Source organism: Pseudochaenichthys georgianus, chromosome 9 (assembly GCF_902827115.2).
Source record: "Pseudochaenichthys georgianus chromosome 9, fPseGeo1.2, whole genome shotgun sequence".
NCBI classification, from domain to species: Eukaryota; Metazoa; Chordata; class Actinopteri; order Perciformes; family Channichthyidae; genus Pseudochaenichthys; species Pseudochaenichthys georgianus.
Window position 1 is genome coordinate 21292496 of NC_047511.1, and position 17233 is coordinate 21309728.

Sequence of the window (17233 nt, forward strand, 5' to 3'; positions counted from 1 at the left end):
ACACACACACACACACACACACACACACACACACACACACACACACACACACACACACACACACACACACACACACACACACACACACACACACACACACACACACACACAAAGATGTTTGACAGTTTTATAGCATATCCATATGGCACAACACAATTCTGATTACAGCGATTACAAGAGAACACGTATCCTAACCAAAATATTATTAACGTTGACGGTGCATGAAGCAATTTACACACAATAAATTATCAGAAAAGGTGGTGAACAGAAAACATACAGCCGTTTTTTACAGACATCACTTTCAGTATTAGATAGCAAGATTGTTGGCACTTAAGTGAGAAAAAAAAGAAGAATTTAAATTATTCTTCAATCAAAGTGTGCATAGGTAGCTTTTCAATAAAAATATACATATATTTACTATTTATACAATAATGTCAGTTTACTTTTATGTCTTCAAGATGCTCACAATCCCTTATAAATATTGAGAAATAATAGCACTCTGTTATAGTTTGGGGAAGGGCTCGATTGGCTTTTCAAATAATTCCTTTTTTTTAAGTGCTCATGTGAAAACAACATCAATACTTGTGTCCTGATATCCTGGTACTTTAAGTCCCAGTGTTGGCACTAAATGTACCTCTTCCATCAACGAAGTTCAACGGATACTAAACGGAATCATAGTGGAAGTCAAAACGTGGGGTGCAAGTATCAGAGCTGGAGAATTTGTTTGCAGAAAGGCACAATGGTTTCATGACACAGGAAGAGAATAATGAATATCCACCCCCATACACTGATCAAGGCACAAATACTGTATCTGTGTAAACTCCCTCCCCGCAACTATTCCCTTGTTTGATTATTCAGGTTTTGAAAACAAATGCACACGTATACACAAACACATATAAGCAACAGATATATTATCTTCGGTCCAGTTAGCTCAGGCAGCTTGCATTGCTCTTTCTCAGAGATAAACAATGTTCTCCTCGACTCCCTCCTCCCCGTTCTGTCCTTCAAGAGAGAGGTAGGCCTGTGGGGGAAGGAGGGGGGTAAGAGAGGGAGACGAGGAGTAGCCGTCCTCATAAAGTCTGTGACCTGTGACCTCTGACCTCCAGGGACCCGGGGATGGTCTGTCAAACGACTGGCTGAAGTCTGCTGAAAGAAGAAAGAAAAGCTTAAGATCGTGATTTGGAGGGAGGTTATGGAACTGAGATGAGATTAACATACAGCATTATGATGGACACATGCTATGTTGCTGGGGGGCGGCGACAGACAGCTGCACGTCTTTGTTTTGCCGTCCACTATATACCTGCAGGAATAGGAAAACACTCACTGTTGTTGGTCATTTGTGGCTGTGCAGTGATCCTGCTGCTGAAGGGGACATTCAGGGGCCGGGGGACCGCGTGTGGGTTGCTGTAGTTGGGGTATGTGAGACCCTCCGCGGGCTGTTTGCTGTGGGCCTGGCTCAGCAGAGTGTTGAGGCTGTTGTACAGGCTGGCACTGAGGCCCAGGTTGGCGGTGTAGCTGGAGCTTCGCAGAGGGATGTCCTGGCTCCTCCTGGGCGCAGAGAGCAGGCGCTGGTTGTTGTTGGGGGGCTGGTGGAGGCGGTTCTGCTGGAGGGAGGCCAGTAAAACCGCCTCGTTCTGGAACACCGAGCTGTTTGCATCCAGACTGCCTGAGCGGCTGTGGCTGGGCATCTGGGACTTTAAAACAACACAAAATATGAGATTCAAGTTTCAAGGCTTTTATTGTCATTCGTACATAGCTACAGTGTAGACAATTCAAATCGTAGGTCACAGGCTCCTCCAACAGTGCAACACAATAAAACAGATACAATAGTGCAGAATAGTCTATATACAAGTAATTGGAATATTGATATACAGTAGTCAGCCACCAATTGTGCAAGTTCTCCCACTTAAAAAGATGAGAGAGGCCTGTAATTTTCATCCTAGGTATACTTCAACTATGAGAGACAGAATGGGGGGAAAGAATCCAGGAAATTACATTGTAGGATTTTTAATGAATTAATTGGTAAATATAAGTATTTGGTCACCTACAAACAAACAAGATTTCTGGCTCTCACAGACCTGTAACTTCTTCTTTAAGAGCCTCCTCTGTCCTCCACTCGTTAACTGTATTAATGGCATTTGTTTGAACTCGTTATCAGTATAAAAGACACCTGTCCACAACCTCAAACAGTCACACTCCAAATTCCACTATGGCCAAGACCAAAGAGCTGTCAAAGGACACCAGAAACAAAATTGTAGACCTGCACCAGGCTGGGAAGACTGAATCTGCAATAGGTAAGCAGCTTGGTGGGAAGAAATCAACTGTGGGAGCAATTATTAGAAAATGGAAGACATACAAGACCACTGATAATCTCCCTCGATCTCCACGCAAGATCTCACCCCGTGGGGTCAAAATGATCACAAGAACGGTGAGCAAAAATCCCAGAACCACACGGGGGGACCTAGTCAATGACCTGCAGAGAGCTGGGACCAAAGTAACAAAGGCTACCATCAGTAACACACTACGCCACCAGGGACTCAAATCCTGCAGTGCCAGACATGTCCCCCTGCTTAAGCCAGTACATGTCCAGGCCCATCTGAAGTTTGCTAGAGAGCATTTAGATGATCCAGAAGAGGATTGGGAGAATGTCATATGGTCAGATGAAACCAAAATAGAACTTTTTGGTAAAAACTCAACTAGACGTGTTTGGAGGAGAAAGAATGCTGAGTTGCATCCAAAGAACACCATACCTACTGTGAAACATGGGGGTGGAAACATCATGCTTTGGGGCTGTTTTTCTGCAAAGGGACCAGGACGACTGATCCGTGTAAAGGAAAGAATGAATGTGGCCATGTATCGTGAGATTTTGAGTGACAACCTCCTTCCATCAGCAAGGGCATTGAAGATGAAACGTGGCTGGGTCTTTCAGCATGACAATGATCCCAAACACACCGCCCGGGCAATGAAGGAGTGGCTTCGTAAGAAGCATTTCAAGGTCCTGGAGCGGCCTAGCCAGTCTCCAGATCTCAACCCCATAGAAAATCTTTGGAGGGAGTTGAAAGTCTGTGTTACCCAGCGACAGCCCCAAAACATCACTGCTCTAGAGGAGATAGGCATGGAGGAATGGGCCAAAATACCAGCAACAGTGTGTGAAAACCTTGTGAAGACTTACAGAAAACGTTTGACCTCTGTCATTGCCAACCAGGGCCGCCCCTCCCTACAGGCCAATCACGCAGGCTGCATGGGGCCCCGCCTTGCGCAGGGGGCCTCACCCAGAGGTCCTCAGCTGCTGTGCTCAGTTCTCCGCGCACCCCCCGCGAGAGTGAGAGGTGACAAAGGGGAGCACGTCTGTAACCTGACACCGTTGCAATGAATCGACATCTGACCAATCACAACTTTGATACGGCCACTATGCAGGTGAAGAGATGTCGGTGAAAAGACAGTTTCAGTCCAGAGCAAGCAAGAGGGAAAAAAACAAAACATGAAGAAACTACAGCATCACTCGAAGGTGGGTTATTGTATGAGTCAAATGTACAACTTGCGAATGTTGTATAAGTCAAATTGCCAATTGCCATATTAAAACATCAGCTGCAATTCACGACATGAAGAAGGCAGTCTCTGCAGAGCATATAGGCTAATGGAGATGCAGTTATTTCCAGCATTCTTTATTCATTCAAGTATGTGATGCCTTTTATCTGCTAATGTACAGGAGGAAGAGTGATAAACTGTCTGCCTAGTTGGCTTACATAACAGTTAAAGTTTTCAGCCTAAAAAACATGGAGCATTTTTTTTAATTCATTTTTATGTCAATTTGCACATTTCATGGTGATGCTCAGCCTCTTCCCTCCTAACAGTCATCATCATGTCAACCACAACACAGAGAAATACTGATAGAAATGTGTGTGTAGTTGTTGATACATTGCTGACAGAGGGAACTAGAATACAGATTTAAGAAATATCAGTTTGTCATAAGCATGTTTTGTCTTGTTGGGGGAGGGCCTCATCTCACAATGTCGCTTGGGGCCCCAAGTTGGCCAGGGGCGGCCCTGTTGCCAACAAAGGGTATATAACAAAGTATCGAGATGAACTTTTGTTATTGACCAAATACTTATTTTCCACCATAATTTGCAAATAAATTCTTTAAAAATCAGACAATGTGATTTTCTGGATTCTTTTTTCGCATTTTGTCTCTCATAGTTGAGGTGTACCTAGGATGAAAATTACAGGCCTCTCTCATCTTTTTAAGTGGGAGAACTTGCACAATTGGTGGCTGACTAAATATTTTTTTGCCCCACTGTATATAAGTTGCAAACAGATGAATGTTATGGACGTTCTGAGGTGGCATGTTTTACTTAACAGTGTTGTTTTTTTTTGCGGTATTAATGCTCGGATCTACATAAACAATGTTCCTTTCCATTCAACTTATCCTCCTCTTCCACCCCCCCAACTTCATTACATTACATATCATTTACCTTTTATCCAAAGCGACTTTCAAGTGCAATGAAGATGCAAACTCAAAATAGCAAGAATCATGGAGGTTCATTAACTTTTAAAAGTAAGTGCCACATACAGAAGCAAGACGGTTTTTTTTATTTTGTCATATTGGCCAGGTTCCTTTCTTACCTTGTATACGTCCAGCGGTATGCTGACAGGCAGGCTGCTCTGGCGGGTGTGTCTACACCTCTGCAGCTGCCTCTGCTGGGCTTCGATCTGCTCCTTCTCCCGCTCCACGCTCCTCTGGCCCTCCCTCAGGCGGTCCAGGTTCTGCTGGTACTCCTGCAGCTGAGCCTCCAGCTCCTCTCGCTCGCAGCGCAGCCGCTCGGCCTCCAGGAGGCACTGCTGCTCCCGCTGCTCCAGCACACTCTCCTGCTCACACTGGGAACACATTCACAACAGTGCAGAGTTCTGTTATGTCTTTTTCTCAGTTCATACAGTACCATTACAGCAGCCATACCATTACTACTATTAGCTATGCACGGTTAAAGGGTCCACTTATAACATTTTAGAAGCTTACTAGGATCTTATTTGTCTGTATTGTTCTCAATAATGCACCTAGCTAAACACAAAACCAATGACAGCTCGATGGAAGAAAAGTACAAATTGGCTCACTCGTGTACATGTATTGGGATTATCATGGCTTGGCAATATTTATGATGGACCAACATGTTTTATTTTATGAAAGAAATTCAAGTATATGTGTTGCAAATGATTAGAACTAGTTCAGAACATGAGCTAATTGCTTACTTGTTGTTTCTCTCGAACCAGACACTCTTTGTCCCAGCGTTGCTGCTCCTGTTTCAGCTTCACATGGAGTTTCTTTACCTCATCCACCTCTTCTTTCTTCCTCTCTAAACCCTTCTTTTCCACATCCTCTTTCTTTTTATCGAGGCTTCTCTGCTTCTCCTGCTCCTGGAAAAGATCAGCAATGGGTTAAGGAGGCAACTCAATCCTGGTCTTCTTAAAAACACTATACTGATACATACCAGACTGTTTTGGAGGGATGAGAGGGTTCGGGGCTGAGGTCTTTCTCCTTCCTGGAGAAGGAGTTTCTGGACTTCACAGCAGCTGTCCTGCAGGGTAACAGCAGCCTGCCAACACAAAGAGGAGACACCTGATCACACTCCAGTTCATAATCCTGTCCTTTAAAAGCCAAATATTTACTGTTGCATTCAGCTACAGTTACTGACAACTGTGTGTCTTCTCACCTGCAGACTGTAGAGAAGCTGAGTCAGACCATGAACGCTCTCTGACACCTACAGAAAACAGTGTTATTAGCGGGCCACAATAATGCATATATATTGTATTATCATGGTTATTATTTGGTATTGGAACCTTTGAGAGTGTCCCTTTGGAGTCTCCTTTTTTCAGCTCGACAGCAGAGCTCCACACCGCGTTGTCCAGACCCGTCATCTCACTGTCTGATCCCAGAGAGGTGGAGCTCAAACTGAGGGTGCTCAGATAATCCGCTGTAGCAATGGAACAAGAAGTAGTCGAAATTAACTGCAGAAATGATCCAATAACAAATCCATGAAAATGTCAGAAGTTTGTGGTCTCAAAAGACTTTCAGAATGACGGTGTGAGTGTGAGACCCACGCTCAGAGGGAGACTCCTGGATGCTGCTGCCATGGCTGTTGTAGCTGAAGCACTCTGGTCCTCGGAGCGGAGAGCTCTGACTTTTTACTGAAAGGCCGTCACGAGCCTGCAGCATAGTGATCAGGTTCTCCGCTGCAGCAGAAGAAAAGCGTGTGATTATTCAATGTGAACAAATGCTAACCAACAATGACAATAAAATAAACCTGCAGTGTACAATAGTGTTATAGTAAACTTTTATTAATTTTCAGCACTTTTATGTTGTTTTCTAAAATGTTATAATGATGCAGAATCATTATTTTTCAGTTAAGAGGTCTATTAGACAATTCTTATTCAAGAAAAGTGAATTATCTGTTTGTTAAAAGGCAGTACTGACATACTTTGAAATTCTGCATCTCATTTGATTAAAATAAATTCATGTAAACACAGGACTTTTCTCTAACTCAGTGGATTAAAGCTCAAATTAGGCTGAAAAACTCAACAATGTTAGCTGTGTTGGGTGTTTGACGCAGGTTTTCCTCATATGGACTTGACTTAGTCTGCTCACCATAATAGATGTATCCTAACCGTAAATACATTATGTGAATGGTGCAATCACGTTAAGCAGCACCATTAGACAGATCTCTTCATTTAGCACCACCACAGCAGCCTTCTCACCTTCTCTGAGTGCAGCTGTGAGCAGTGAGGAGGCCTGCGGCACAGTGTTAGCGTCAGGTTGCACCAGAAGATGGCGCTGCAGTACAGGCTCTGGTGAACACAGGGTTAACTCTGTCAGCTCGGCATAAAGCTGCAACTTCTCCTCCAGGCTGCTGCAGATCTGCTGGTCCTGACTCAACAGGGTTTCTAAACAAAACAAACACCGAGATTAGGACTTGGTTATAGAGCAGTGTCATGTTTCATATTTAAAGACAGGTTACAGATGGAATGTACATCTTTAGTTTCACCTTGGAACTTTGTGATCTTTTGAACTCTCACTTCTGCTACCCGCCGGGCCTCCTCTGTCTCAGCACTGTGCTCTTCCTCCTCCTCTTCCTCAGGACAACTGCAAGATAAACCAGTAGGTTAGATAATGAGTAACGCACACACACACACACACACACACACACACACACACACACACACACACACACACACACACACACACACACACACACACACACACACACACACACACACACACACACACACACACACACACACACACACACACACACACACACACACACACACACACATACCATGTATACATCACTTCAGGGGACATTACATTGACTTACATGCATTTCCTGGAGACTTATCCTAACCTTAACCATAACCAACACATGCCTAACCCTAATCCTAATCCTAACCAAGTCTTCACCCTAAAAGTAATGATTCCCCTTATGGGGACCTCCAATTTGTCCCCATAAGGGAAGCCAGTCCCCACACGTGACTATGTAAACAGATTTAGGTCCCCACAAGTATAGTAATGCTAGACCACACACACACACACACACACACACACACACACACACACACACACACACACACACACACACACACACACACACACACAGAGATTCTAAGTAGAATTTTAAAAATGCGCATACCTGAACAAAGACACACTGTAAACTTGACTTGACGTACACACACGCACACACACCTCTCTACAGCTTTTCGTATGTGTCTCATCCATGCATTCCTCTCGTCTCTAGTGGTGGTGTGAACTTCATACATCTCTGGTCCCACTGAGGAGGCGGAGATGAGGAACATTCCTCTCTCCTCATTGGCTACTTCTCTAACAATGAGCTTCTGCAAAGGGATTACAGGAGGCTTCTGGTCCTGGAGGAGCAGATAAAACCATGAAGACGGGAAATGGAGGAACAGAACTGTATAGGCAGCAGGATCATGTTTTTCATTTCAAAGAGTTCTACAAGTCAAGGCTTACCACGGCAGCAAATACCAAACGTTGATCTTTCTCTTGAAGGAAAACCAGAACGTCTGTGAGCAGCAGAGCCAAAGTATCTGAAAACAGAGAAGTAGAAATAAATGAAGGATGGTTGTCTGTTAAACTAAGAAGGTTTTGTGGCACAGGTGATCTCACACACACCTTTCAGACGCCCGGTGGCAGTCTTCCAGAAGACCAGCCCTTTATAATGCAGCTCCCTGTGTTTGCTATGCAGATCCTGTTTGCGAAACACCTTGTCGTTCTTTAGCTTGGCGAAGCTCTTGTTCTCCAGCCGGGCCAGCACTTCCTGCATCTCCTGACACCTTTCATACTTATTCACAGTGAGGTCCACCGCAGCGATGATGTCCCGGATCTGAGCCAGGGCCCTCGACAGGTCAGAGTGCTCCTGACCTCCCTCTGAGAAAGAGTTCATGGAAGGGTCACATTAAAATAATATTTGACCCTGTACAACATACAGTTGCTCAAAGAGGCAGAAGGTGAAATAATTTGTTAAAATATACATTGTGGCTTCTTATATAGTTCTCACAAAGCAAAGCCTGCTTATATTGTGCCAACAGAGAATTGGTCCTTCAATAGAGTTTTTATTTGTCAGACAGTTTATAGATGTGTTTAGCTTCACGGTCAGCTGTGTATTTCTTCTTACTCTCTAATGCTGGTTTATTTCTATTTCTTTTTCTATTTTGAGATGTTTCTATTTTAGAATTGTTATTATGCAATGCCTTGTTTTGTTTTATGCTGCTGGAACAAAAGAAATGGGATTAATAAAGTACATCTTATTTCATCTTTATTCATAGGTGTGAATATATAGAGAAATGTTCGGTAGAGGTTAGCTCTCTGATTACATATCAAATAGTATACAGATAGGATTGAGTGTTTCATCCATTCATTTAGTCATGGAAAGAAAATATCTCTCAAACAGGCTTTTAAAAACAGAAACATCAGCTAGCACTAAAAAAAGAGGGCAATCTGATTTGTAAAATATCCTCCCTTTTTGCAGTATGACACTCATGTCATTGTCAAGCAAAAGTACTTCTGGACTGGCCTGAAATATGCATTGTTACAGCAAATACTTGGATTTTGAGACACTTTCCTCTGCAAGAGCAAAACAATGTAAGAGTTGCACATTGTGTTGGTTTTGTGAAGGACAAAGTAGAGCTGACGTACCCTGAGTGTAATGTAATATCCTCTCCAGCAGGACAGGGTACTTGGTGATGCGCTGAGTGACCAGCAGGATAAATTCTGGCACCTCTCTCCGCCGGACCAGAGTGTTATTGCTCTGTTGCTGTGAGCAGAGAGTTTAACCCAAAATTAGTACATTCGCAATCCAATGTTTTGTTTTACTCTCCTTTTCTGCAGAACGCAGGAGCTTACTTTGACAAAGTTTTGCAGTTTTTTGTTTTGCTGCTGCAGCTCTTTGAAAACATTGACGGCATCGGTGTGATGGCTGCAGAACTCTCCGTACACCTGCTTCATCTTCTCAGCGTTTTCATCTGAGAACTGAGAAAGAGTTCATAAGAGGTTAACTTTAGAAGCTAATCTGCATGTGTTAAAGTACATGAATCCATCTTGACCAACCTGCTGAAGCAGAATATCTCCAATGTGATGGATGAGGTAATTCCGGGGGTTCTCAGGTTGCGTTGCAGCTTGTCTGCGTTCCTGCAGGGCTCCGAAGAGGTTTTTGTGAAAAAGCAGCAGGGGGTCCAGGCAGGGAAAGATCCGGGCCACGCAGTCCAGGTCCAGCTGCAGCTCCTCCAGCATGCCTCTCCTGAACACCTCGGACATGACCGTCAGCGTCTGGATGTGGTGCAGCTCGGTCTGCATCAGCTCTGTATCGGAGTGATGATGGGATAACTTATGTACACTAATGATTTGCTGAATTCAAGTGAAACAACAAGATGTGAAAATGGCCTTATAATTGCTTGAGTAAATCATTTCCAAACAATTATCCAGGAAAAACATACATAAATATGAATCTAATGTTTTGTGGGCTTCCAACTTAAACCACAGTGTACATCATTTGTACTTGTGTATTAATGCAATGTTATATCAATTCCAATTAAGTCCTCTCTGTTGTGATTCTAGAGCTCCACCCTGTTAGGTTTGACTAACAGTAAAAATACCATCTTTAAAAATACATGCACAGATGATAACGCGTATAAGAAATTCTTTATTAGGAAGAAATGTCACACCATAAATAACATCCTGTCGCTTAGTGGTGCGCCTGTCGAGCGGCCTGCAGAACTCCTTACTGGCGGCCAGACTCCAGGACTCCACATCCAGCCCCAGCAGCTCAGCTGACAGGTCGCTCATTAGAGGAGGAGCATCAACATCTGCAGGGACACAAATCAGGAGCAATGTCATTTAAAAAACATCACATCACATCACATCACAGTTATTCTCGATGTTATGTGTGACAAGTAATGATGCAGGCTTGTCCTTCTCACCCTGCGTGGTGATTGGCGGTTCGGTTGGCGGGGGATTCGCTGTGACAGGTGTTCCTTCATCAGACAACGAGTTGTTGGTGCAAGCTGTCACACCGCACTCAGCGTCCGCCCCTGCTGCATCACTCAGCCGCCTGTACAGAGCAACATGCGTTTCATAAGGTTTCCAATGGGGGGCATGATTGCAAGCTTAGTTTGATTTGCTACTTATTTCACCAATGAGTTCTTCAGCATTTGGGGACTGAAGACGAACCTCGCTGATATGTTGTGGAAAGCTGTGGAAGTATTCAGTGTTTCCCTAATTTCCAATTGAGGTGGAGAACAGCAATTCCTCAATTGGAATTTTTTTAAGTAAATTAAAGACCTATGTTTTTAATTTGGCTTATAATTTGGGGAATTGTCATTTTTGAGTAGTATAACTGTTCATGTTTTATTGTTTGATGGTTCAGTGATATAACCGTCTGTTTGTTTATACCTTGTTTTTAATTATTTCCCTCACTTTTTATTGTCATTTTCTGTCACTCTGTTGGGCTGCGTCAAGCATGAAAGTTGCTATAAAAATGAAGTTTATTATTATTATATATGGAATTATACACATTATATGCATTAAATATACATTTCAGCCCACTGAAATGTATATTTAATCAATTTATTTTGGTGGATTAGATCCACATTAATATGGATGTTGGATATTTAAATGTATAGTGTTAACAATCCTACCTGGTGTCGATAGAGATGGAGAGGCTTTTGGAGAGAGGGGCGACTGTTTCTCTCCTCTCTCTGGTTGTGGTGGGAAGTGTAGAGGAAGAGGAGAAAGCTTGAGAGTTTTCTTTCACAGAGTCTGAAAGAGAGACCAGGAAAAAAAGCAGGAAGAGGAATCAATCCCACCTCAGATGTTTCCCATTACACAAATACCATACAAAAAAGACAATATCATGCTCTGTTTGGATGTATCACTGAATATAACCGTTACAAAATAATAAAGCTGTAGAGAGGTCCTCATCTTTCAATGTTGAACTTGGCATACGGGCTACAGCTGAGACAATATTGTTGTAATGGAATGGAAGCTGTTTGTCTTTGTCCTTGACACTTTGGTCAGACATCAAACATTCAGACAGGTAAGACACAGCGTTCTACTTTCAGGAATAACATGATCCTGTCAATGCAAGAGAAACACTCAAAAGCCAGATCCCCCACTGAGCTAGATTACTATTTAACTTGTTGTCTTCTAACCAAGGAAAGAACAGCAGGGAAGAGGGGAGAGTGGGGGCAATGGCTTTCTTAATCTACTACAGAAGAAACAAGGGAGGACAGGTACAAACTGAGTCAAAATCCAAAGGAGGACGCTATGGAAGGGGGGGGGGGGGGGCATGCTGTCATTTCTGACTCACTGTTTGGGAGAGACATGGTCTTGCTTTTCATCAGCATTGCATTCCTCTCCTGTGGCTTCTGAGGAAACACATGATCATATCGAAAGTTGTAAATCATAGTGTGCTTGGAATATTAAGTTGTTGTAGTTGCAACACAACAAATGCAGTCAATTCATACCCAAAGAAAACCATTAAACTCGACATAGTGTTGTTTTACATTTTCAGTTTGAGACACATTCCAGGAGTTCCTTTGTCACTAGGTGTTGGAATGTATTTTTCCTTCCTCTAAGTCTGCCTCTACTTCAGTATATATTTATTTTCTTGGCATTTTGCCTTTAAAGACATACAGCAGAGTGTGACAGGAAACACAGGGAGACAGAGGGAATGACCTGCAACAAAAGCTTGAATTGACCTTCGGAGGTTGCTGCCACACAGCACGCGTCTCAGATTTTTGGACATGGCCGGTACACAGTTTCAAATTTGTAAAATTGGCCATAACAATTTGGACAGATACAGTATGTGATGTCATTTGATTCAGTCTGCAAGCTAGTAGCCATATGTAAACACAACCCGATTTTAAATATTTAAAATGGGTACTGCACTTAGTTTTGCACTTCCAGATTTCGATTTGATAAATTGGGAATTAAAATCACGCAACATCTACAAATAAGCTTACTTACAACTCTTGTCATTCTTGCAAATACCTTAAAATTGAGTGACGAGTGTACTGTGATACTGCAATGTAAATGAAATGGCATCGATTATTGTACACTACAATGAAATAATTAGACGTATAAAAAAAAGAAAACCATAAAATTACAAAACTGTTGTTGTTTAAGAGGATGTGTTTTCAATTCAACTATTTTTAATAATTCATTATTTTTGCTTTTGGGTTTTGAGATGAAATGAAATGTGTTTTGTTAGTGGTTACCTTTCCGCAGGCGGCAACAGACTCTCGACAGCTTTTATGGACATTCAGGAAACAGCCTGCAGGCAAAAACAAATGAAATCCCAGTTAATTTCATCAGTTAACGGATAATAAACAAAATGACCACATCTCTGGACTCAGAGTCCAGATGGCTGTCAAATCGGGATGCTCCTCATGATCAATGCCTACGTTGTGAGAGGAAGAAGACTTACTTCTGCTAAACAGAACATCAAGGCAGCATGCGCGAAGAGATTTACTCAAACTCTAAACAGTTCAGCCACCACAGGACGTAAAACAACAACAGTACTGACAGTACAATACTTACTGGAGCACTGCAGCAGCTCCTTCCCAGAAACAGACTTTTCACAGGCCACACAGAGAGCGGCACCGGAGGGAGACACAGGAACAAACTGGTGTCCGTTAGCCGCTCCTGGCTTCTCCTTTCCCTCCTTCACCTCTTTGCCCTTCACCTAAAACAAAAGTCAGAAATACTTTAAACATCATACAGCTGACATTAACTGCAGATAATCCAACAATACCATGCAAACAACCAGAGTAGAAATAACAAGACTTGAGCAGCGGTCATCTTCTGGCTGAAAAGCACCTGTTAACGTGGAGTTAGCTGAGATAAAGAGGGCCCCGAGTGAGCATTTATGTTTAGTTTATTAAAGTCCATGGGGACGTCTGCTTTGATGGTGCTCTATCCTTAGGGGGGCATTAGGGGAATTCCTCTGTGCATGTGTGTGATAGTGCTCTGTTTATTTTCTTATCAACTTGACCAGGAAGTCTGAAAGTGTATGTTTGTTTGTTGACTTTTTGTGTGCATCACATGTCTTCGTACATACATGGAAAAATATTCTTGGATACATACACACGTGTTAATAAGATTGAAAGCGTACTATGGAATGTGTTTTGGCTCCTAATGCTAGCTGGAGGGGGGGTATACGCATTATGTAAGAGGATATTTTCACTGTGTCCCGTTGCTAAGACCTGAGGAGAGGGAATCTTCTCCATGGCCAAATAAAGGCACCGCACACAGACAACGGCTCCCCAGCAGAGGAATTCTGACCTGGCCTGTCTGAGAGGTGCTAAACCTTTTACTGCAGTACTCTGGGAGGCCTTCCTACTTTTACTACTTTTTCAAGGAAAGTTTAACTGATGGCATTTTAAATCTTAGCCAGCAGGAATCCCATCTTCCACTGTGTCGCCTCACCTTGGTTTTGTTCCGGGTGCTGGACATCCTGCTCTTGAGGAAGCTGAAGGTCCGGCTGACTTTGTACTTCTCTGACTCGACCTTTGATGGGATTATGTATTTATCCCACTCCTCATCTTCGATCCTGTGTCAGTGTGAACATTTCAGTGAGCACGCATCACAACCTCTACCCTCATTTTGCCTATAAAAGACTGCGGCATTCATGCCCAACATGCACACTCTTTATAAAACAACTCGTTCTTTTTGTAGTTTTAATATACTAGGTAGAGGTAAATAATCCGGTACATTGGTGTCATGCTGGAACAAAAGACTGTCCAGACAGTGTTCCAGGACCACGGGTCGACATACTATTACTCTTAACAACATGCTTGGCATGCTTGCAAATCTCTATGGACTCTAGTGGATGGTATTTATAGTATGACCTTGGCAAGATGCAATTGATAATGTGTCAACTATTTAAACAGTACTAGTGTACTAGTAACATTACACATTTTGTCTGAAAGGTGACACAACGTAAAGAAGAGAAACATGCAATGAAACATGACATACAAGAAGTTAATGTCATCGACTTCTGAGGATTCACATATCAGATCAGATATCAAAGAATCCATGTGGTTAATAGGTTGCGTCGGGGAATAGTTTAACGGCGGGGTTAGAATGAGTTAAGCCACACATGCATGGCTGTGAGGGCGTTCTGGTGACAACGTACTCTTTGAGGAACTCTGTGAGGGTGAGGTGTTGGAGCGAAGCGCTGCTCTCCTCCTCGGCTGACTGGGCCCGCTTACGGAAACCCAAAATCCTGCATGGATATAACACACCTCAGAGCGGGTCGATGTGCTCGGCTCGTCAGGAGACTCACAATGTTAACATATGCGTGGCTTCTATGATGAGTCTACAAAGCATTTCTGGGTCAAATAAAGCTGTATGGAAAAGTCAAATGACTACACGTGAGAGTCGTATGGATGTTTGTGAAACATACGGATTTAGTAAACATCAGAATGTTTTATCCAGTGGACACATCCACATTTTGTTAACATTGAATGTATTGTCATTTTATGAAGGAAATACATAGTTAGTGCCTGATAAGGCTGGTGTTGTGGATATTGTTGTATTAATATGATCTTTTCTAATACAATAATGCCGTGATGTAATATGATAATCAAATTGCCTAATGTGGTCTTCTAAAATGTTTCCTCTGTTAGCAATGCATGGCAATTATCAAACAAAATGTATTGGCGCATGATACATTTATGAGGCAGTGAGATGAAACAAAAATGAATATGGATTGTGTTTTTTATGAAATGAAAACAAAATAAGCAAATGGGTCAAATGGTAGGGTTGTAAAGCAAATGTAGTATTCCTGTTAAATCCCAAACACATACTACCATATGAACATACTGCACATTCAGGATCACTGAGGTGTTTTGGAAATGTTTCTGAGGCCTGGAGTGCAGGCGAGTTTTGCTGTTTACTCAGGGTTATTTTGAGGTTGTAATCAGAGTGTATTCTGGCCTCTGCCTTGAAACAGGAAGTATGTCACATCCTGCGCACTCAGACCCCGACCACAGGTTTAATACCGGAGATACACATACACATCAAAACACACACATAAACATGTGTAGGCACATTTTGACCAATCTCTAACTGCTGGTCGACACTAAAGAGGGAGGAAGAACAAAGCAATGGGTGGCCTCCCCCTTAACTCCTGAAATAACACACTGTGGTTTTACCTCTGTTCTCTGGCAGTCTCAGTCAGGGTGAATGCTCTCTGCTCTGTAAGGTAGAGAAACAAGGACAGGCAAATGAGTATCCAAAAATGCCTCTGAATGAGAAGACAGCAGTGTAGGTGTTAAGTGAATTAGCCCAGGGTGTTATAAAACATCATCCAATTAGAATTATGTTAGAAGCAAATACAAGAATCCCTGAAACAGTCTGGATCCAGCAAACGCCTACAGAGAAAGACCAAAGAGGTTATTCTTAGCCCAAACCCAGAATACACCAAAGATGGAAAATCCAAACAAAGATAGAAACACAATATGTACCAACGTGGAAGCAGAGCGGATCACTCACCAATTGCCCGTTGCGGGATTAATAAAGTTGTTGATTGATTAATTGAGTAGAAAACAAATCCTTAGAATGATTAATAAGAGTTACATGGAGAATTATCTTTCCAAAGCCCCAGGATATTAAAAGTGTCTTAAATATTTTAGACCTCCGCCTCTCAGTCATCATACAGTATAAAAGAGTCTTGACATTAAGCTGAGTGAAAAGTCTGTTATTGATTGATATTGATCTTTTAGCGAAAAATATTGAAAATATGAATAATTGAATGTTTTCTCTGAGAGTGGTTTGTGGATTGAACAGTGAACCTGCCAATAGAAACTAAATCTCACCACAGATAAGGGGCTGCACAATTTGGGCCACAATGAGAAACATCATTGTTTTGAAAATTGTGTGAAATCAAAACTTAGAAAAGTATTTGGTTCCACCAAACAAACAAGTGTAATTCAATCATTTTGCTCAATCTTGCATAAATACACTTTTAATTACACTGGGTCATGAGAAGTTTAAATATACAAGATATGCCTTTTAATCCTGTAGCTTTTGATGATCACAAATTAATCCCACGGTTAACCAGAAAGAGCAGAAAGACACACTGTAATGTTTTCAGCAGCCACCCAGCAGCGTGGGCCGTTTGAAGCGGCCCTTGTACTTACTAACTTGGTTGAGACGAGAGAAGGATTTAGAGAGAGATAAAGCTTGAAGTAGAGAACGACCACTGCTGCTGAATGCACCATCTACACAGGACAAAGCATGGTCTTAATGCTGCACACGAGTACTGGAGCTGACATTAAACACACATGTACTTTATAGAGGTTCAGTTGATTTATGACACCTGTCTGGTCCCCCCCCTCCCGGTTAGACATGTGGCACATGTGTCCGTTCAGCTGGCTCCAGGGAACAGAGAGGTTACAGGGCAGAGGGGTCAGAGGTCACTCACCTTCTGCCAGGTCAGTGATGGTTGCGTCTCGGTTTAGCAGAGGCCGTGACGGCTTCGCTTTGGGGGAGGAGTAGGAGTAGGAGCGCTGGCGAAATTCGGCTTTCTCTGGGTTCTGGGCGAGGAAGAGGATCAGATAGATGAGTAAGCAAACGTTTGCAGGTTCATTTCTGTGAACGGGAACAGATCAACTCAATTTGTCTGACCTTTTTGTTCACATTATTGAGCTGTTGACAGACAGAGAT

At 42.6% G+C, this 17233-nt stretch overlaps 1 protein-coding gene across 6 annotated transcripts in view; it reads right to left on the reverse strand.

The window, feature by feature from the left end:
- Positions 1–113: 113 nt before the first annotated feature.
- Positions 114–17233, reverse strand: part of LOC117452311 (rho guanine nucleotide exchange factor 28-like) — a 45465-nt gene continuing 28345 nt past the window's right edge. For 2 of the 6 annotated variants that reach the window (XM_034090852.2, XM_034090856.1), the window contains 27 exons: positions 16992–17103; positions 16708–16788; positions 15721–15763; positions 14700–14789; positions 13991–14114; positions 13103–13247; positions 12781–12836; positions 11871–11928; positions 11200–11320; positions 10483–10613; positions 10228–10368; positions 9614–9864; positions 9410–9535; positions 9203–9320; positions 8180–8434; positions 8018–8094; positions 7733–7911; positions 7035–7132; positions 6748–6933; positions 6094–6225; positions 5833–5966; positions 5706–5753; positions 5484–5588; positions 5245–5409; positions 4624–4875; positions 1325–1694; positions 114–1146 (listed from right to left, as the gene is read on the reverse strand). In XM_034090852.2, coding sequence (XP_033946743.1) covers positions 956–1146; positions 1325–1694; positions 4624–4875; positions 5245–5409; positions 5484–5588; positions 5706–5753; positions 5833–5966; positions 6094–6225; positions 6748–6933; positions 7035–7132; positions 7733–7911; positions 8018–8094; positions 8180–8434; positions 9203–9320; positions 9410–9535; positions 9614–9864; positions 10228–10368; positions 10483–10613; positions 11200–11320; positions 11871–11928; positions 12781–12836; positions 13103–13247; positions 13991–14114; positions 14700–14789; positions 15721–15763; positions 16708–16788; positions 16992–17103 — 3789 coding nt within the window. In that variant the 3' untranslated portion in view covers positions 114–955. The remainder of the gene's footprint in view (positions 1147–1324; positions 1695–4623; positions 4876–5244; positions 5410–5483; positions 5589–5705; positions 5754–5832; positions 5967–6093; positions 6226–6747; positions 6934–7034; positions 7133–7732; positions 7912–8017; positions 8095–8179; positions 8435–9202; positions 9321–9409; positions 9536–9613; positions 9865–10227; positions 10369–10482; positions 10614–11199; positions 11321–11870; positions 11929–12780; positions 12837–13102; positions 13248–13990; positions 14115–14699; positions 14790–15720; positions 15764–16707; positions 16789–16991; positions 17104–17233) is intronic. The other 4 variants (XM_034090854.2, XM_034090858.1, XM_034090853.2 and 1 more) reach the window with 3 other exon arrangements.